The following is a 21,373-nucleotide window of genomic DNA, read 5'->3' as shown; positions in this document are numbered from 1 at the left end:
GAGCAATTAGGATGCCTCCTTTCATACTATGGTACTTGGGAAAATAAAATGTTGACTCTCCAGTGGAATACTTCTTGTACATGTTTTATTAATTTATCAAATATTCATAGGAAAAAGATCATATGTTTTTTCTTTTTTCTTTCTTAAATTTGAGGCAGTCTTGCTTTGTTGCCCAGGCTGGAGTCCAGTGGTACAATCATATCTGACTGCAACCTCAAACTCCTGGGTTCCAATCATCCTCCTGCCTCAGCCTCCTGAGTAGCTGGGACTATAGGCCTATGCCACCACATGTGGCTAAGTTCATATTTTAGTAGTTATTAATTCTAGGTGAATATGTTCTATGTTGTTAACACAGCTGAGGGTGATGACATTGAACTTCTTATTTTTCTCCTGGATTCATGGGAGGCAAAATGGACTTCCCACTGCATTTATTTTTTATTTGTTTATTTTTTTTTGAGACAGAGTCTTGCTCTGTCACCCAGGCTGGAGTGCAATGATGCGATCTTGGCTCACTCTAACCTCTGCCTCTCAGATTCCAGAGATTCTCTTGCCTCAGCCTCCTAAGTAGCTGGGATTACAGGCACCTGCCATCATGCCTGGCTAATTTTTGTTTTTGTAGATGCAGGGTTTTACCATAATGGCCAGGCTGGTTTTGAACTCCTGACCTCAAGTGATTCACCCGCCTCGGCCTCCCAAAATGCTGGGATTACAGGCATGAGCCACTGCGCGTAGTGTCCCACTGCATTTATAATCTGTGAAACATTTCCATGTGGCAAAGTGAAGAGAACAAATTCAGGGAAGGCTGCAGTCTGGTCCGAACTGGGAATGGCCTTTTATCATAAGAACACCCAGAGGTTGAAGTGAGCTGAGATTGTACCAGTGCGCTTCAGCTTCGGCGACAAAATGAAACTGTTTTTGTTTTTGTTTTTTTTTTAAATGAGTTTCACTCTTGTTGCCTAAGCTGGAGTGCAATGGCGAAGTCTCGGCTCAATGCAACCTCTGACTCTCAGGTTCAAATGATTTTCCTGCATCAGCCTCTGGAGTAGCTGGGATTATAGACATGCACCTCCAGGCCCAGCTAATTTTTGTGTCTTTAGTAGCAACAGGGTTTCATCATGTTAGTCAGGCTGGTCTTGAACTCCTGACCTCAGGTTATCTGCCCACCTCGGCCTCTCAAGGTGCTGGGATTACAGGTGTGAGCCACCTTGCCTGGCTGAGACTGTCTTTAGAAATAAAGCCAACTATGGAAAATCCCAGAAGCACATGGTCTTTCTTACCATCCAGGTGACTCTTAGGGTACATGTCCACCTTCTCCTAGAGAGAGGAATGCCTGGATGTTACTGTCAACTGAGTCAGGGAGGAACACGGCGCTGCTGGCCATGCCTTCTATATAACTTAGCCAACTAAGTCAGCGAAGTTAGTGAATAGAGAATCTCACAGGAGGGTGCCTCGGAGAAAACAATGAGCAAGGACCCAGGTACCTAAGGGGGAGCAGGGTGTTGTCCCAACAATCTGAGATCTACAGCCCGCCTGGCTTTCACTTCAATAGCATTTCTGGGAAGGGAAATGGTTTAGAATAATCTCTGATGCACAATGAAGCCAATGGGCTTAACATTTTTAACAGTGAAAATGTTCTGCAGATAATCAGAGATGAACGTAATCTTAGAGGAGCTTGTTTAATGGTTCTCAAACACTGGAGAGCCAGTCAACTACATCAGGGTGACCTGGAGAACTTAATCCAAGTACAAATGCATGGGCCTTGGTCTCAGGGATTCAGGCTCAGGTTTGGGCAATAAACTATGTATTTTTAACAAGCTCCTTAGGTCATGCTAATGAGTAGCAGAGGTTGGGACACTCATACTTCATTTTAGAAAAGGTGAAACATTCCATCTCAACTAGCTGATGCAGTAAACCTAACCCTGCAGCATTTTTTTTTTATCTCATAGCTGTCATTTTAGATAATTTCTGTGGTTCCTTCTTGCGTTAATGTTAAAAAAATACATTACACAAAGTGAAATAAGCCATGCATAGAAAGACAAATACGGTATGATCTCCCTTATATGTTGACTCTAAGAAAGTTAATCCCATAGCAACAGAAGAAAGGTGGTTGCCAGAGGCTGGGGGGTGGGTGGCTGGGATAGGGAAAGGGGAGATATTGATTAAAAGGTACAAAGTTTCAGTTAGACTGAAGGACTAAGTTTTAGTGATCTATTGCACTGCATGGTGACCATAGTAATTAATAATGTATTAAATACGTCACAATTGCTAATAGATTTTTAATGTTCTCACCACACTAATTTGTTAAGTTGATAAGGTGCTGGATATGTTAATTAACTTGATTGAATTTTTCTACAATGTATATATATATCAAAACATCTCATGGTACCCCATAAATATACATAATTATTATTTGTCCATTAAAAATAGACAAATAGTCCATGAGCTCCACCTAACTTCATATTATCTAACAGCAAACGACTAGTCCAAAGCAACTAATTCCCAATTTCAGTAATTTCCACTGAAAGAAGAGAAGGAAGTAGAACATGTACATTTACAGCCTACCTTTCTCTCATCGCACTCTCTGGATTGGGAGACCCGTTGAAGCTTTTCAGTCTGTAGCCCACAATATCGATTTGTAGAAAACAGCCCACCTGATCATATGAATAAGTGGAATTGGGTGACAAGGTCAGGATTTTTCATGTGAGAGTTTATTGGTTATCGAATAGAACTAAAATCAGAGGATTTAAATCAGCAAAAAGGTCTTGCCATGGAGATGAGTTTAGAGATTCAAGTGGCCACTTGGCTGCACTTGGGGGATAGAATCATGTGGAATTAGGAGCACAGCAGCACTGCGAAGCACATCTGTACAAGAAACACAAAAATTAGCCGGGAGTGGTGCCACACACCTGTGGTCCCAGCTACTCAGAAGGCTGAGGTGGGAGGAGGGATTGAGTCTGGGAGGTCGAGGCTGCAGTGAGCCATGATTCACCACTGCACTCCAGCCTGGGTGACAAAGCAAGACCCTGTATCAAAAAAAGGAAAAAAAAAGAAAAAGAGAAAGAGAAGAAACATAGACTCCAGCTTTTTCCATCTTCCTGGAAGCATCTATTAGCACAAAAACTGCGTAGCATATTCGAGAGATTTCAGTACTGCACGACCTTTTCACATTTTTCCTTGCAGCACCAGCCACATCAGAGATCGTTGTCATGGGGTTTTTGGGTCAGCCCGTGACTTTGCCCTGTCTGTACCCATCCTGGTCTCAGGACAGCAACAGCATGTGTTGGGGGAAAGGCCAGTGCCCCAACTCCGGTTGCAACGAGGAGCTCATCCACACCGATGGAACGCGGGTGACCTCAAGAAAGTCAGCAAAATATAGACTTTGGGGGACTCTCCAGAGGGGCAATGTCTCCTTGACCATCTTAAATCCCAGTGAAGGTGACAGCGGTGTGTACTGCTGCCGCATAGAGGTGCCTGGCTGGTTCAACGATGTAAAGTTACACAGGCGCCTGCAGCTACAGAGAGGTAAGCACGTGAAGGGCCTCATGTCTGTGGAAGGGGAGATTCGGTGCTTAGTGGATAATAGAATCAGTGGCTGGTGGTAAAGAGGTTAGAATTGCTTTTACAATGTGTGGGAAGATAGAATTTGAAATGAAATGCCGTGGTATGAAGTAGGTAAGTAAACACAAAAGCAGCCACAGAAATGAGTGGAAGGTGGAAAGGGAACCAGTGAATTGCAGGGTCAATTTGAAGAGGCAGCTGCTATGTATCCAGGGGATTGCCACCTTGCAGATATTTGGGTCCAGTGTTTTTAGATCTATCCATTTTTATGTAAACTCTGTTGATTTTTTGCATGTTGGCAGATTTAAAATAATACAAAAATTGCATGAACTAAGTAAAATGTATTCATGGTTCAGCTTCAGCCAGTAAACTAATGGTTTGCCACTTCTGGCAGAGGAGAAAGGGCCCGAGATTTGGACACAGTCATAGCAGTTTTCAGGTGCTCTTTCTTCTATTACTATCAGTCACTTTTGATATAATTTGGAATATGCTGGGACTCCAGAAATTTGAGCTGCATTGAGCCTATGGTTGAATAATGCTAATAATAATCATCTTTAGTAGTTTTCTGGCATGGAGCTTCCCAAAGTGAGCTCTGTATTCCGCCTGAATCAGTGTCACCTGGAGGATCCTTGGACTCTATTCCTAACTGGATGGGCACCTTGGAAGACAAGAATCTAGATATCTATATTCTGTTTTGTTTTTTTTTTTGAGACAGTTTTGCTCTTGTCGCCCAGGCTGGAGTGCAGTGGTGCGATCTTGGCTCACTGCAAATTCTACTTTCCAGATTCAAGCAATTCTCCTGCCTCAGCCTCCCAAGTAGCTAGGATTACAGGTGTCCACCACCACACTCAGCTAATTTTGTATTTTTAGTAGAGATGGGGTTTCACTATGTTGGCCAGGCTGGTCTCAAACTCCTGACTTCAGGTGATCCACCTGCCTTGGCCTCTCAAAGTGCTGGGATTACAAGTGTGAGCTACCACGCCCAGCCTACATTCTTAAGTTTTTGGGTGACTCTAATGCACTTTAAAATTTGAGACCAACTGATGTGGATGACTCTAATTTAAGAACTTACATACATATTAGTATATCTTTCTCTTAAGGCAACATTGTGAGGTAAAGAGAAGGTATTCCAATTTTGCAGAAGAGAGAAATGAGGTTTATTGATGTTAAATGACTCCCACTCAAGTCTTCTCTTTTCAAATTGGGTATAACCAACTATTATTTTATAGAATACTTGACAATATATTGTGAGGTCATTTCCAAGTTCACTTGGAACAAATGGTGTCTTTCTGGTCCATTAGAGTCCATGAAAATTTGGCATATTCTAGAAAGGATGAGATTTGTAGAATAAACGGTGGCTATCGAAGCTCAAATCAGATGTTTAGGGGTGAGTGGTGTTGGTATGAACCAATCTTTACTGTCTGAGACTACATTCTCACTCTAGTTTACATACTTTGAGCTCACTTTCGATGCACTCATTTATTCATTCATGCAATGTTTTTGGAGCATCTACTATATGCCAGACACTGTGATAATTATTGGATTTATAGCATAGAACAAAATAAATGACAGCTTTTTCCTCATGATGCTTAAAGTTTAATGGGATAAATAGACTTTAAACAATAGCAATAAAAGAAATGTGCAGTTATGGAATGCAATAAAGGCTGTGGAGGTAAAGTATGAGCGCACATCACACAAAAGCCTAATAATTATTGCAGAATCCACTTGGCCTCCTTGCAGAAGTAACCTTTTAGCTGAGACCTGAGAGTTAAGTAGGAGTCAGCCTCGTGAGGAATGAGAATAGGAAGCAGCAGGTGCAAAGGTTTGTGCAGTGGGCAGGTTGCTGATGTGTTCAAAAAGCTAAAGAAAGGCCAGTTGGGTAGGAAAAAGTGACAGCAGGCGGGTGGAGACATGAGGTTGGAAAGAAAGGCAGGGCTGGGTCAAATGGAGGCTTGCAGCTTGTAGGCCAAGTTGCAGGACTGGGTTCTCTATCTTAAGGACAAGGAGCACCCAGTAAAAGATTTAGGCAGGGGATGGACATAATTACATTTGACTTCTTTTTTTTTGAGATGGAGTCTTACTCTGTCACTTAGGCTGGAGTGCAGTGGCATGATCTCAGCTCACTGCAACCTCCTGGGTTCAAGCGATTCTCCTGCCTCAGCCTCCTGAATAGCTGGGATCGAAGGTGCTCACCACCATCCCAGTTAATTTTTGTATTTTTAGTACAGGGTTTCACCATGTTGACCAGGCTGGTCGTGACCTCAAGTATCCCCCTACCTTGGCCTCCCAAAGTGCTGGGATTACAGGCATGAGCCACCACACCTGGCCAACATTTTAAATGATTACTCTAGGCAGTGTGTGAAGAATACATTGGAAGGAAAGGGTCAGGGTCAGGGCAGGAAATAAAATTTTACTGGGCATTACAATGGTCCAGGCCAGCGGACCAGGTGAGGCCACAGAAATGGAGAGAAATGGTTGGGTCCCAGATGTACTTGCACTATTTCCTTTTCCCTCTGTCTCCGCTTGGTGCCAGACATGTCTGTTGTTGTTTACAGCCCCGACAACCACGAGAAGAACAACAACCACACAGAGAACAACCACCACGAGCCCCACCACCCCACAAATGACAACCACCACAGCTGCACTGCCAACAACAGTCATGACCACACCCGATCTCACAACCAGAACACCACTTCCAACGTCAACTATCACCGTCCTCACAACAGCAGATTCGTGCCCTTCACCAACCCCAAGCACCCTTCCAGAGGCAGCCACAGGTCTTCTGACTCCTGAGCCTTCTAAGGAAGGGCCCATCCTCACTGCAGGTACGTGAATGTAACTTGGGTTTCTTAGAGTTCTCTCGCTGAGTGATGCAGCCCAGTGACTTGCTTTCTCTCTCTCTCTCTCTCTCTCTCTCTGTGAGTGTGTGTGTGTGTGCACGCACGCACACACGTGTATTAGTTTGCCTGGCCTATCAAACAAATACCACAGACTGGGTGGCTTAAACAATAAAAATTTATTTTCTCGCCGTTCTGGGTTCTACAAGTCCAGCGTCAAGGTGTCAGCAAGGTTGGTTTCTTCTAAGTCCTCTCTCCTTCACTTGCAGATAAGAATACCAGTCATACTGGATTACACTTCATTGGTATGCCCTCATTTTACCTTAATTAGCTCTTGTTAAGCCCTATTTCAATGTCCATTTGCATTGGAGGCATGGAGGGTTAGCACTTCAACATATGAATTTTGAGGGGACACAATTTACTCCTTAACAGTAGGCATGTGTGTGCGTGTGCTTGTGTGTGTGTAAGGAGATGCTCTCACTAAACTGTTCCTTTTCTTTTTTTAATGGTGTCTCTTTTTTCTGCCTTTTCCTTTGTGTTTTTGAAAAGTCAGCATTTTGGGTTCTCCAATTGACCTCTCAGGAGTCTTGCAAGAGATATTTATTAAAGAACCAGGAAAGGTCACTTCTGGTCAGACTCCAGTTCCATTCTTTCAGGGGTTAAGTCGCTGCCTGAGCATTAGCGAATGATTGAGGAAAGACCTCCAGTCGCCTCTAAAATGTCCCCTGTCGGTGCCTAGTTCCAGCCTTGTTTCTTTTCTTTGTTTCTTTTTTTCTTCCCCTGGAATTCTTGACCCTGCAACTTGTACCTCTCACTGAGCGACTCACTCCATTGCTTAGGGGGTCTTGTCAAGGCTGTCATTGTATGTTGGCCTCTGATTCTGCAGTAAGAATTGGGAAAGCAATCATGAGATAGCTTGAAGGCTGCCTCAGTAAGTCCTGGATAATTCAAATAGCTTTATAAAATTGAATTGGATAATTCTATTATACTCTGAATAGTCACCTAAAATCCATGAACCCTGAACCAATCAATTTTTGTATGTATTTTTTATTCCTTTGGGCTTGAAAATAAATAACTACCGTAAAACACAATATTTGTAGTTTCTATTCCTTAATTCTAAAAATCACTTGCAATCCTTGAAGACAACTTGAAATATAAAAAGAAGCACCAAGACAGCAATAAAAATAGCCTGGAACATGGTGATGTGAGCCTATAATCCCAGCTACTTGGGAGGTTGAGGCAGGAAGATCCCTTGAGCCCAAGAGGTCAATTCCAGCCTGGGCAACATGGTGAGACTCTGTCTTTAAAAAAATAGATAAATTAGATAAAAATAGCTCATGCCTATAATCCCAGCACTTTGGGAGACCAAGGCAGGCAGATCACTTAAGGTCAGGGGTTTGAGACCATCCTAGCCAATGTGGTCAAACCTCTTCTTTTACTAAAAATATAAAATTAGCCGGGCATGGTAGCACGTGCCTATAATCTCAGCTACTCGGAAGGCTGAGGCGGGAGAATCGCTTGAACCTGGGCGGTGGAGATTACAGTGAGCCGAGATTGAGCGACTGCACTCCAGAGTGAGACTCTGTTTAAAAAATTAATTAATTAATTAATTAAAAAAATTTGAAAAGATAATTCCAAATCCCACCACCCACTACAAACAAAATAATACTGTTATTTTTTAGCTGCCTTTTATCCAACCTTTTTCTCTTCCAGAATCAGAAACTATCCTCCCCAGTGACCCCTGGAGTAATGCTGAGTCTACTTCTGCAGACACTGTCCTGCTGACATCCAAAGGTGTGCAGACACTCACCTTCTTTGTCCTCCCCCACCCCGTGGACTGAGGAGAAGGAAATTAATAAAAGTGTTGCTGAATCAGATGACCGACAACCTCTTTGGGTCTTTCGTGTCATAAAATCCCCCTGTGGCAAATCAGCCTCTGGGCAGCCTTTGTAGTTTGTTCCTTCTTGTGGCTGGGGGGTGGGGGTGGGGGGAAGGCCCTTCTTGATTGGTGCAGTTCTCCGCAGTAGCTCATGGCACATCTCTTGATGTTTGCTTTTAGACTCTAGGCTGAGTAGCACTTAGCTGTCTCATCCTAATTTCATGCATGTAAATCTTCTTTGTTGAGACTCCTGAGGGGTTTACTCATTCAATGATTGGCTTTTTTTAGAGTGGAGTGAGAATTGTCACTCTTTCATTTATTTGTCCTTTCTCCTACTGATCAAACCTTCTTTACCTAGTCACTAGGGTCCAGGACAGAGTATACCCTAAAATAAGACATGATTGGCATCCTTGGGGGTGCTAGAGAGGATCACTTGGGTTTGACTCCCAGTTCTACTACTTTTTGCTGGGGGTCCCTGACCTCAGTTTATTCCTAGGTTTGTGGTAAAGTTGTATAACTTCACACATGTAAGGACTTAGAAGAATGCCTGGCACATTTGTAAGCACGCACATGGCAGGGGCTGCCATAATGAAGCTAATAATCTAGCAGAGGAAAACAGACATATATAAGATAAATAAATCAGTGTTTGTGATAGTGTAACATAGGAACACAGTATTGCAGAGTGATTTATGTGGGCACTCTGGCTTCACTCTGCCTAAGTACAAATCCTGCCTTTCCTGCTGTATGATCTAAACTAAGCACCTAATCTCTCTGGGCCTTAGTTTCCTCACTAGTAAAATGGAAATAACACCTATCCTGTGGCTCTTTCTAAGGATTAAATGACAGATGCATGTATGTCATTTAGGACAGTGTCTGGATACTATTTTTTTTTTAAGAAAGAAGTCAGTATAGGAACAGTAGGGTACCAAAAGCAGGAAGACAGGCATTTATCTAAGTCTATTTTCTGTTTCCCCTTTTTTTTCCAAAGAGTCCAAAGTTTGGGATCTCCCATCAACATCCCACGTGTCAATGTGGAAAACAAGTGACTCAGTGACTTCTCCTCAGCCTGGAGGTAAGGGGGCTGTGATTTTTTATTTTATTTTATTTTACTTTATTAATTTTTTTTTTTTTGTAGAGTCAAAGTCTCACCATGTTGCCCAGGCTGGTTTCAAACTCCTTGGCCTCAAGTGATCCACCTTGGCCTCCCAAAGTGCTGGGATTACAGGAGTGAGCCACCTTGCCTGGCCTGGGGCTGTGTTCTTATGAGTGGCTCGTCTTTGGCTGTGGAAACAATCTGTCATCTGCCTGTTTGTCTTGGGATTCAACTATTCTGGCTCCTTTGTGGCCATGTACCACATCCTCCTGCCAGCCGGGGTGAAAGTGAAACGTGCTGCAAGCGTCAGTGCTGGCTTCTCCTCTCCTCTGCTCATCTCCGAAGCCCGGCTGTTGAGATCTTCCTTTTTCCTTAGCAACTTCTGACTTGACACCATGAATGATAGTAGAAAATCACCTAGTCTTTTTTCAAATTTTTATTTTTTTATTTTAAATTACACAAATATCACATTAATGCATTTTTGTTCGGGGTGCATAAAAACAGAAATACGATTCTCTTTCACTTCTTGTCCTCAATCCCAGCCCTCTCACATGAGACAATAACTGTAATTAGTTGACGATGATCATTCTAGGTCTTTTCATTCCCTATGTGTCTGGATAGATATAGAAATTTATAGTTTGGTTTTGTGCCTGTCTTTAAAAAATGTTATCATGCTATATGCAGCATTCTACATTTTGTTTTACCACTGATTGTTATATATAGGACCACGTTCTTCTTTAGTCTGTGTAGATAGGTATCATGTTAAATTGCTGTGTAATATTTTCTATTACAAGCTCTCACAATATCTCTTGCCTATTGAGGGGCATTTAGATTGTTCCATGTTTCCTTTTTATAAACAGTGCTGTAGTGAACACCCCAGGACGTTCATGCCTGCCTAACCATTCATGCAAGGGTTTCTCTAGCTAGGATGGTGACCAAAAAGTAAAAATTACTGGTTAAAAGAAACATGCACCTTTAAATTTAATAGCTTGTAGAAAAATGTTCTCAGAAAAGGCTGTGCCAATTTATTTTTCCACCCACGGAGTATCTGCTTTCCCACATCCTCCTGACACTTGATATGACCGTTTAACTTTTTCAATCTTCTGAGAAGAAAATGTCATTTTGTTCCTCCCTCCCTCCCACCCTCCCTCCCTCCCTCCCTCCCTCCCTTCCTCCCTTCCTTCCTTCCTTCTTTCCTTCCTTCCTTCTTCCGCCTCCCGCACTCAAGCGATTCTAATGCCTCGCCTCCTGAGTAGCTGGGACTACAGGCACATGCCACCATGTTCAGCTAATTTTAGTAGAAACAGGGTTTCACCACTCTGCCCTGGGTGGTCTCGAACTCATGAGCTCAGGTGACCCAAATGTCTCTGCCTCCCAATGTGCTGGGGTTACAGGCATGAGCCACCAGGTCTGGCCCATCTTGTTCTTTCCTTATCATGATCAACAGAGAGTTTGAGTTCCTTTCTATATGCTTACCAGCCAGGAAACAGGCATCCTTTAATTCTGTGAAGGAGACAATGTAACATCACTCTCAAAGTTCAGAAGATGGAATTGGAGGGGACAGACAAGAGTGAATGGAAGGGGACAGGTTTTGAAGTTAAGACTGTAACTCAAGATGGACCTGCTAGTAAGGGGGACCTGGTAGTAAGACGTTGAGGCCTGCACTAACTCATACAGTGGGAAAACAGAAAATCTGGACTAGGAGTTGATAGTTTAAGGGAAATGGGCTGCCGAAGATCCAAACCCTGTTTGTCTATGGGATGGGGTAAGGGTGGGGGACTACTTTCTAACATACGAAAGAGAAGGCAGTGACTAGAAAAGTGATGGAAACTAGGCAGAACATTCTAACACCTCATCCTTTGTTCCATTTAAATCTTGGATGATTTTACATTGAATTACAATGGAACAAAAGGTCATGTGATTTTTACCTTCCATAAGCTTCTTGATAATTTTCATTTCTCTTCTTTACCAAATCCCAGAACAGAGAACACTTGCTGCTTGGCTGAAGAGGAGCTTGGTGTAAGAAGGCCGGTCAGTCTCTGGGAACATGTCACTAGGGATGAAAAGCAGGGTTTAGTGAGCAGGTGTTATGTGCTAGTTCAGTGTCAAGCTGTCTTCCTGGGCCACTTCATTTAATCCCTCTTCAGCAGATGCTCATAGTTCTGTTTTATCTAAATCTCCCAAGGCCACACAGCTCTCAGGCATCAGATCCAGGATGTCTAGCTCTGATTCCATACTCTTTAGATATCATTTTATTTTATCTGGATTTCTAATCTGAAATTAAAAGTCATATTCTTTTAAGTACTATTCATTTATTTTAAATTACACAAACATTACGCTAATGCATTTTTGTTAGGGGTACATAAAAACAGATAGAAATAAAATTCCTTCACTCCCTATTTCCTGTCTTCCCACTGTTTTTTTTTTTTTTGTAATGAAACATTCATAGGGACCATTGCGGTTAATGCCCACCAAGGACTTATCTATGCATTAGGTACTGTACTCAGCATTTTTGTGTTAATATTCTTTTTTGAATCTCACAACAACCTCCTAAGCGGGTACAGATATTATCCTTATTTTGCAGATAAAGAAATAGAGGGTCAGAGAGTTTATTAGAGAAGCTAACACCTACCATTGTAGATCTGCCATTGTTTTAACACCATGCACATTACATGTATTATCTCTTTTGATTGTCCGCAAATCCATAAGAAATAGGTACCATTATCACCTCCATTTTAAAGACCTTGAAGATTAAAAACTTGTCCAGTAAGTGGCCGATCTGGATTTAACCCATGTCTTTTCAACTCTAAATCACTCTAACACCAAGTCACTCTGCTTCCTCCTGATCTCCCCTCTGGAGCCTCTTACAGAATAAGAGTACATCTTCATTCACATGGAAACCCTTTCAACCCACTGGGTTTTTCTTTCTCCGGCTGACAATCCTCAATTCCCTCTCCATTTCTTCATGCAATTTTTGGACGGCAAAGCTTCCGTGGTTGCAGGCTTATTTAAATCCTTAAAGAGGGTCTTGTCAATCATTGTTCTTTAAAATTAGCATGACCCATGGTAGCAATTTCTTCCCTCCACTAGTCATGGCTGACTAGAATGGAGCTCAGAGATGTAGAGTGTCTTAAGATCACACAGCTGAACAGCAGGAGAGCTGGAAGTCATACCCAGCTTTCAAAGATTTTAAACTGTGTCTATGGACTCCTGGATGGGTGATATCTGTAGATGAGCTTCTTGTGGGAAGGGCACCACCCTCCTGAAATTATACGCACAACTGTATGTATGTGTGCACACACATTTTTCTGGGGTGAAGTCCAGGACTTTCATTCAATTCTCCAAATATTCTATATAACTGCAAATGGCTAGGAACTATAATTCAGTTACAAATAAAAGCACAAACAAACAAAACAAAAATAACGACTCACATGAAAATGTGGCATAGGTCCCTTTCCCCCCAAATCTGTTAGAGGAATACAAACTCATTTCTCAAGATACCTAGGAACTCTGACCATACCTTTTCACCCATGGGATTAATTTTCTTTTTTTTTTTGAGATGGAGTGTCACTCTGTCACCAGGCTAGGGTGCAGTGGCACAATCTTGCCTCACTGCAACCTCTGTCTTCCGGGTTCAAGTGATTCTCCTGCCTCAGCCTCCTGAGCAGCTGGGACTACAGGCACCCGCCACCACACTGGCTAATTTTTTGTACTTTTAGTAGAGTTGGGATTTCACCATATTGGCCAGGCTGGTCTCGAACTCCTTATCTTGTGATCTCCCCACCTTGTCCTCCCTGGGATTACAGGCATGAGCCACCACACCCAGCTGGGATTAATTTTATTTCTTGCTTGGTAGCAAAAATGTGTGAAATGGTCCCCAGTTGCTCTCTAAAGGCCCCATCTCTACTGGGCAGGGAGTCCGAAGCCAGGACATAAAAAGCTACATAACTATGCCATTTCTTAAATAAAATCAGGTGGCCTGGGATTAAGTTCCCTGCTGACTGTATCTCAGGCTCATGTTCACTGCCTCTGCAACATCCCAATCCCTGTCCTTTGTCCTTTCTTCTCATATTCTCATAGCCTGTTGTGTAGCATTAGGTGGGGGTTGAAAGAGTTGAGTCAGGGAGCCTGAAGGCCCCTGATGATGTCCTACCTCTGCCATTTCATGTGATTTTTGTTTTTCTTGTAGCGTCTCAGGTGAGTCACTTGTTCTATCCTTTTCTAAATCTCAGTTTCCTCAAAATGTAACATGGGGATAACCACAGCACTTATTTTGTAGGACTGCTAAGCGAGAAAATGCAAGAGAAAAATGCCTAGTACATAATTACTGGCTTGTAAATAATAGTCATTATGAAGGACTTCTATTTTTTTCTTTTCTTTATATCTCTGCTACTATTCCAGATCACAAACCTTCATTTTCAGGCAGTCCAGCAGGGTAACAAGAGGCTACTTCTGCCAGCTCCCAAGGCTGTTTCTGATAAATATATAGACACTTTTTGGTTTTATGATTTTTTTTAACTACTAATCACACTAGGGAAACAGCTGATGAGTGACAAAATCACAAACCTAGGGAAGTTACCAAAGCTTTTACAATCTCAGAGTAGTCATTGTCACTGATTATTAGAATACATCTGAGATTCTAAAAGCTTTTCACCGACTTCTGTTTAGATGGTTCTGTAGAACTCTCAATTATTGGCTTTATTCCTGTGGGTGAACATCTTTAATTTTCAATTGCCTTCAGTTGTTTTGTTCTCACGTTGCTCAATCTATTGAGGCTCCAGTCTATAATTTAGGCTTGCGAATCAAGTTACAGCTGAAAGAGAGCTGTGGTCTAGTTTGCCATTCAGATGCTTCCAGGTTTGTGTTATTTATTTTACAGAGCAACTCCATGTACATGTCTTCTAGTTCAATGCTGTCTTCCAATTTTTAGGTGTTTGGTCCACAGATATCAACCAAAGAAGCCCTCCTTAGTGTGGCAAATTCTGACCTCCACTCTCTGGACGCCAGATACAGAACTCAGAGATGTAGAATGATTGACCCAAGGTCACACAGCTAGAGTGAGAGAGAACTGGGACTCACACCCACATTTCAGGGGTTTAAACTTGTGTCTATAAACTTCTGGGGTTGTGGGGGGGAAATCTTGTCTGTAGAATACATAGAAAATAGAGACCTAGAGAAGGCCAGGGAATTGAGAGAAGCTTGAAGGCAGGGTTCCTTATTTACTCCTAAAATATGAGGATTCACTTTTTCTTGTGCCCTAAATGAATCGTTATACCTATCATCAGCAGGCAGTCAAAACTGTAGGACAAATTCAAATTGGATGCAACCAAAAACACACGAGGACTTTGCTTGTCAATATTCAAATAGGGAAAAATGAAGATTGCTCTGACAATGACATTTTTCTTTCCTTGTGATACTTTCTTTCCTTGTGATAGTTATTTCTTGGTCCCAGGGGCAAGATTATGGGGGAATGGGTTAGGGATGATTTTAGGAATATTTTTTTCATGGTCCAAAGCTTCATGGTCCAAAATGAGCTGGTCTTTCTATGGAGTTAAGGCATGCTCAGAGGGAAATGTGGTTGGACGTAGAATTTTAAATCTGTACTTTGTAACTCTGGCACTTAGTTCAGATATATGACAATAGATAATATATTTAGTTGCTACTTTTTGTGGCATAGGACATGTAAAAATGAGTAGGGCATGGTCTTCATCTTTAAAGGGATCACATCTTAGTGGAATGGACAGGCTTGTGCATAACAAACCATCCTTTGGTGAGTTCTGCTTTGAGATAGAGGTAAGAAAAGGTGCACTGAGGCCCAAAGACAAAAGAGGTGATTCTATCTTGAAAATGAGGGCCAGGGTCAGGGCTGATTTTACTCACTGATCTTTGAATTGGTTCTTTAAGGAGAAAATGCTATGAAGGAGGGAAGACCTGACATGAAAGGAAGAACAGCATGAACAAAGACAAGGAAATGTAATAAGACCATGCTATCTTTGGAGATTATTTAATAGTCTTGTTTAATCCAAAAATAGAGATAGGAAACTGGTAACGGTCTAGGTTCTTAAGGGGCGTGTATGATCGGCTAAAGAAATTATATTTTATTTCAGAGTCATGAGAAATCATTCATGGTTTTTGAGTAGGGAATGACATTTTCAGTTGTTTTAGGAAAAATTGCTCTGGCAAGAGTATGGAAGATGTATTAGATGGGAGCAAGGCTGGAGGCTCCTGCAATGCTTAGCTGAAGCATGAGTGTCTAGATTAGAATGATGGCAGCAATAACAATAGAGAGTGGACAGAGGAATAGCCATTTAGTAATTAGGAGTCAGAGGACTCGGTGGTCTAAGTGGAGAATGAAGGATGGGTGATTCTCCGCAGTTGGGAGAATGGGTCAATGTGTGAGTTAACTGGTAAAGTAGCTCCATGAGGAAGACTTAAGTTTGTGTGTGGGATTGTGAGTTTGAAATACCTCTGAGAAATGTCTAGCAGGCAGTTGGAAGTGTGGGTCTGGGCTGACTCATGGATCCTGGGTGGGTGTCTTTGCTAATTGGCACTTACATCTGATCAAAATAATGATGATTCACATTATAAGTGCTAAATAAAGACTTGCCAGTATACCAATATTCTCCCAAAAGGAATAGTGCAAGACTAAGGATATAATTTGGGAGGTCACTGCTCATAAATGACCATAATTATTGATTACTTATTATATGCCAAGGCTTGGCTCAGTGTGTCCAATGCATTGTCTCATTGTGAGCAATTGTCTGAATCTGCAAGGAAGATTACATCACAATGTCCATTACAAAGGAGGAAAACTGAGGTTTGAAGAGGTAGAAAAATTGGCCGGAATTTGAATCCCAGATCTCTTTGGTGCTCGAAGCTGAGCTCTTACACACTTTATTATCTTGCCTCATTAGCGGAGGAGGGATAATAGAAGCTCCTGTAGGATCATCTAAAGATATTGTGTGAGATGCAGAGAGAGAAGAAGAGGTGCAAGGGGAGACTTCTTCCCCACAAAGGAGCAGTACACTGGGGGAGCTGGTGGTAGAGGAGGAAAAGCCAGCTAAGGAGCTACTCCTAAGCCAGCTAAGGAGCTAGACAGAGAGATACCAAAAGTAGGATGGGATGCACAAGCACATGGGTCAGAGGGAGCTGGGCTGGCAAAGCCTGGGGAGGGTGTAGTTAAAGATTAGGAAATTCTAGGATGAGGCATTTGGAGAGGTGGCTGTGTACCGTAGGAGGGTCACCATGAAGTGGGCACAGACTGTGCGAGTTCTGTGATGGGACTCTGTGAAATCCCAAAATGAGCAATTGCTAGAGGATGAATGTCTGATGTTCTTTCAAGAAATTTACAGGGAAGGCAGGGTAGAGAAGGAAGGAAGGAGCAAGGTGTGTCCTGGCATGGCTTAGGAGGATATAGTCAAACGTGGCAGAAGCAGGTTTGATCTGGACATGGAGATAAGAGAGAAGAAGGTAAGGAGAGAATAAATGAAGGTGTGAGAACAATCAGCTCTCATGTTGACCTCTAGGAGGTAGGAGAAGACTGGGGAACCAAGATCTTGAACTTGGAGATCATCCAGTCCATGAAGGCCAGACCTGATCATGTTCTGGAATCACAGGGAGCTTAGTAAAAATATGGGTCTCCTTACTGTACCCAAGAATTGCAAGAATTGCAGATTAGAACCTCTGGCAGTGGGGTCAAGAAATCGTATGTTTAACAAACCTCAGAGGAGTCTTTTGAAGTCATAGCCCTGATCCCAAGAAGGCAATTAGGAGTTACTAGTATAATGCACTCTCCTTATTTCATAAAGAAGGAAACTGAGGCACAGAGACATTTAAAAAGTTTTAAGAGGAGTGAGCACTTGTCCCTAAGTAGCAGTGTCTTCTGGCTCCCAAATTAGAGCTCATTGCCCTACATTGCACTATTTTAATAAAGTAAAGATAAAATTGAGCCCTGTCAGAACCTGACACTTTTCTGAGACTTTCGCTGATCAAGGGCATGAAAAAGTTGTAGGAGGAATTGCCGTTCTCAGTACAAGTTCAGCAGAAGGAGCAGAGAAACGCAGAGGAATGAAGCAAACCACATTTGTACTCACCGATGCCATCGTTAGGAAGGAAGAAGTTGATGCACTTGATTTCAAAGTCAGCATCTTCTGTGAGGTATTAGCAGATTTGTTTTATCTCTCCTGCCCAGTGCTGTTCACAGGCTAGAATCAGTTGGTAGCCCAGCTGCGGGATAAAGGAAAAGGACAGAAATGGATTCTTACTACTTTTTCTCACAATAGCATTCTAGTCTACCAACTGTACCAATGATTTTTTTATTAATAAAATTGGAATTGAATCCATGTAATGCTAGCATCTAACAGCTTACCTTCAGAAATGTCAACCAAATAAGATCAAAGGGAATTGCCAAGCTTTGAAAGAGGTTATGTCCGTGTAAGGCAGATGAAGAGTGAAAATGAAATAAGGGGTGAGCTGTTGAAATAGAACATGAAGCCAGCCCCAAGATAGATCCTGACTGATAACTGACAAGCTGAGCTGCGTAGCCCTTCTGTAGGCCAAAACATCCCTCTGATGCATAGCCAGGGAGGGGTTTCCAGGCACTGGAGAGGTATCTGATTTCAGAGGGTAGAACAAATGAGTAAACCTCAGTGAGTTCCTCAGCGTGGTCTCTCTCTGTTTTCTGCCCTGTAAACAAGTCTCCAAGAAAAGGTACAAATGTCCTTTGGCAAGATCTACCGTCTGTTGCCCAATGAGGGCTGTTGAACCCTGTGATACTCAGCAGTACAGCAGACAGGAAAAGAAGTGGAATCCGGAATCGGATGTCATTGCCCTACCATTCACTAGCTCTCATTATTAGCTATACAGCCTTCAGCAAGATATGGACCCCTCAGGGCTTTCATTTCCTCCTCTTCCAATAAGTCTGCCCAGGTTTACTTAGCTCATAGAATCATATTAAAACTCCAATAAGATAATGTATGTGAAAGCGCTCTGTGCACTTTCAGATGCTTACATCGTACTCATAATAATAATTATCGATAATAATGATTATTAGAATCTCTTTTCTAAAACTTGTATCCATCCAGGTGAATGGAGGACTGTGGTTTCATTTCTTTCTTTTTTTGAGATAAAGTTTTTCTCTGCCACCTAAGCTGGAGGGCAATGGCGTAATCTCAGCTCACTGCAACCTCAGACTCCTGGGTTCAAGTAATTCTCCTACCTCAGCTTCCCGAGTAGCTGGAATTACAGGCATCCACCATGAGGCTTGGTTAATTTTTTTTAAATTGTATTTTTGTAAAGACAGGATTTCACCATGTTGGCCAGGCTAGTTTTGAACTCCTCACCTCAGGTGATCTGCCCACCTTGGCCTCCCAAAGTGCCGGGATTACAAGCATGAGCGTCTTCCCATTGTATTTATTCTCCAGCACTCACCTTGCCACAGTTTTCAAAGTCCGTAGAGCCTAGAGGATAAGAGCTTGGGCTCTGCAGATAGATGATCCTGGCTCTGAGATTTGCACTGTCCCTTCCTGTGCTACTTGAGCAAGTTGCCCAACCTCTCCAGGTCACAAGTTTCCCACTGCGAGATGAGGACAGTAATGGTAACTACTGCAGAGCATTTTCTGAGAATTCACTAAGAACGTGGGAAGTACTTCACATTGCACTTGGCCTGGAGTAAGCGCTCAGTATATGGTAGCCATTTATTATTATTGCTGTCATTATAAATAATTCTGAGGGTTTTAGGTTAAAGGCAGATCTTCTCACCTCCCACAATCAAGATTTTTTGTTTGTTCATTTCTGAGATGGAGTCTTGTTCTGCAGCCCGGGCTGGAGTGCAGTGGTAGGATCATGGGTAATTGCAGGCTCAATCTCTTGGGCTCAAGCCTCCTGAGTAGCTGGGACTACAGGCATGTACCACCAAGCTCAGCTGTTTGTTTTTTTAATTTTGTAGAGATGGTATCTCCCTAGGTTGTCCTGGCTGGTCTTGAACTCTTGCATTGAAGCAATCTGGCCACCTCGGCCTCTCAAAATGCTGGATTACAAGGATGGGCCACCGCGCCTGGTCTCAGTGAAGATTTATTGATCAGCTAGTGTGGGCAAAGTAGGGTGCTAGACATTGCCCTTCAGAGGAGAGTCCAGTGATGAAGGATTAGGAATGAGGTCTTATCTGTGCTTCAGAGACCCTCAGCTATTGGCACGTGAGAGCAGGAGCCTGAGGAGGTGACTCTAGGCTCTCACAGGGATGATAAGATTTTGTTGTTGGCGTGTCTCAGGACCAGTGGAAGGTTGAGGCCAAAGTTCAGAACCAGGGTGCCTCTTGAACAGTGGTGTTCTAGAATCTCTGGTTTCCTTCCGTTGACCTAATCTGTGTGAAATGTGACAGCATCTCACCATTTCTTCTTTCTGAACCGCATTGGGTTCCAACACAACTTGCTCTCTGTTCTCTTTCAAAATTACCAACATAAACCCCACCCAATTCTTCCCTTGGACCTAAGGAATGCCTGACTCATGTATGTAATGCTCTGTTGATTTATTCAAGTGTATACTGCTTTTTTTGGATAATTCTACATATTAAAAACATGCAGAGGCCTTCAGAATTTAAAGCAAGTATGTGAATTCAATATATGTGTGTTTCCACTTTCATAAGGAGTTTTGAAATTCCAGATCTGTATTAGTGTTGCTGGAAAGGTCAGAAAATGTAAATTCTGAGTAGAGGTCAGCAAATGTACATAGTCCCTTCCTTTCTTACTCATTTACTGTAAAATCTTGGGCAAATGAACCTTTCTCTCAGATTTCAGCTTTCCTCTTAACAAATTAAAAAAAAAAAAAAGAAATTGGAGGAGATCATTTCAAATCCCTCCCAACTCTTAAACATTCAGATTGTGATTTCTGGATTCTTTTGCAGTCTTTTCCATTTTTTAAGATCATACCGCCCATGATCCAGAGGGGCAACATAAGCCTGTGGCTACCCACGAGAAAGAAGAAACTTGCACTTGTCACTTCTAAATGTCCAGGATTGCGTTAAAATTGTATCTTTGAGTTGACTTATTTCAGAACTAATTTTGTTTTAAACATAGAGATAGATGAGTCCCACCATCTATGAATTTAATGATGAGTCAACATATGTGATAACTGTTTTAAAATACACCCACTGAGAGGACAGAGTGCTTTTCTTTCCAGTTGATTTCTGGCTTGAAGCTCACTCGTTGGAGTATTTGTGTTTTCAAGTAGAATTTTAATATGCTTTTTTCCTTTTCTGTCAGACTCATTATGAACACTTTTTTTGCGTCATTCAGAGTTGGGTCCAAATTTCCTGTGATTGTTTGTGTCACCTTGGACAATTGATGCAACTTCTTTCAGCCTCAGTTTACACATCTGTAAAATGGGTTTATGAGCATTAAATGTGACGATTTGGCCAGGTGTGGTAGCTCCCACTTGTAATCTCAGCACTTTGGGAGGCCGAGGTGGGAGGATCACTTGAGCCCAGGAGTTCGACACCAGCCTGGGCAACAAAGCACAATTCCATCTCTACCAAAAAACATATTTAAAAACTAGCTGGGTGTGGTGGCACACACCTGTAGTCCCAGCTATTTGGGAAGCAGGGGTGAGGTGGGAGGATACCCTGAGCCTGGGAGGTTGAGGCTGCAGTGAGTCCTACCTGATTGTACCACTACACTCAAGCCTAGGTGACAGAGCAAGATCCTGTCTCAAGTTTAAACAAAAAATTATAATTTATATGAAGTGCTTATAACTGTGCCTGGCACATAGTAAGCGCTCAATAAATGTATTCCAAGAGACGGTCTCTGCTAATTTTCACGCAAGTCTCTAGGAATAGGGTGGGAACAGGGATAATATTAAAAGTCGACTCCTAAAAGATCTTCTTGTTTAAAATTTTAATGCCATTTTAGAACTGCATATAGCACAGTTCTAACTGGGAAGGAGCAGGTTCTGGTGTACCACCGTAAGCATAGCCATGTTGAAAGGGAAGTCTATCAGCACCCTAAGTTCTAA

At 42.3% G+C, this 21,373-nt stretch overlaps 1 protein-coding gene and 1 long non-coding RNA gene across 13 annotated transcripts in view; one reads left to right on the top strand and one right to left on the bottom strand.

The window, feature by feature from the left end:
* The window catches only part of TIMD4 (T cell immunoglobulin and mucin domain containing 4), a 122,638-nt gene that overhangs the window by 85,716 nt on the left and 15,549 nt on the right, over positions 1-21,373 (top strand). For all 12 annotated transcript variants that reach the window (XM_078365775.1, XM_078365777.1, XM_078365779.1 and 9 more), the window contains 4 exons: positions 3,181-3,522; positions 6,114-6,383; positions 8,109-8,189; positions 9,263-9,346. In XM_078365775.1, the coding sequence (XP_078221901.1) occupies positions 3,207-3,522; positions 6,114-6,383; positions 8,109-8,189; positions 9,263-9,346 (751 nt within the window). In that variant the 5' untranslated portion in view covers positions 3,181-3,206. The remainder of the gene's footprint in view (positions 1-3,180; positions 3,523-6,113; positions 6,384-8,108; positions 8,190-9,262; positions 9,347-21,373) is intronic.
* Positions 6,377-19,642, bottom strand: LOC118150655 (uncharacterized). Its single transcript, XR_004738803.3, has 4 exons — positions 18,797-19,642; positions 17,461-17,593; positions 11,296-11,420; positions 6,377-7,275 (listed from the first exon to the last, which is right to left on the bottom strand). It is a non-coding gene; the product is annotated as an uncharacterized LOC118150655 (long non-coding RNA).

Source organism: Callithrix jacchus, chromosome 2 (genome assembly GCF_049354715.1).
Source record: "Callithrix jacchus isolate 240 chromosome 2, calJac240_pri, whole genome shotgun sequence".
Taxonomy (NCBI): domain Eukaryota; kingdom Metazoa; phylum Chordata; class Mammalia; order Primates; family Cebidae; genus Callithrix; species Callithrix jacchus.
The sequence above is the reverse complement of the archived record's forward strand: the minus strand, read 5'-3'. Positions and strand labels throughout refer to the sequence as shown.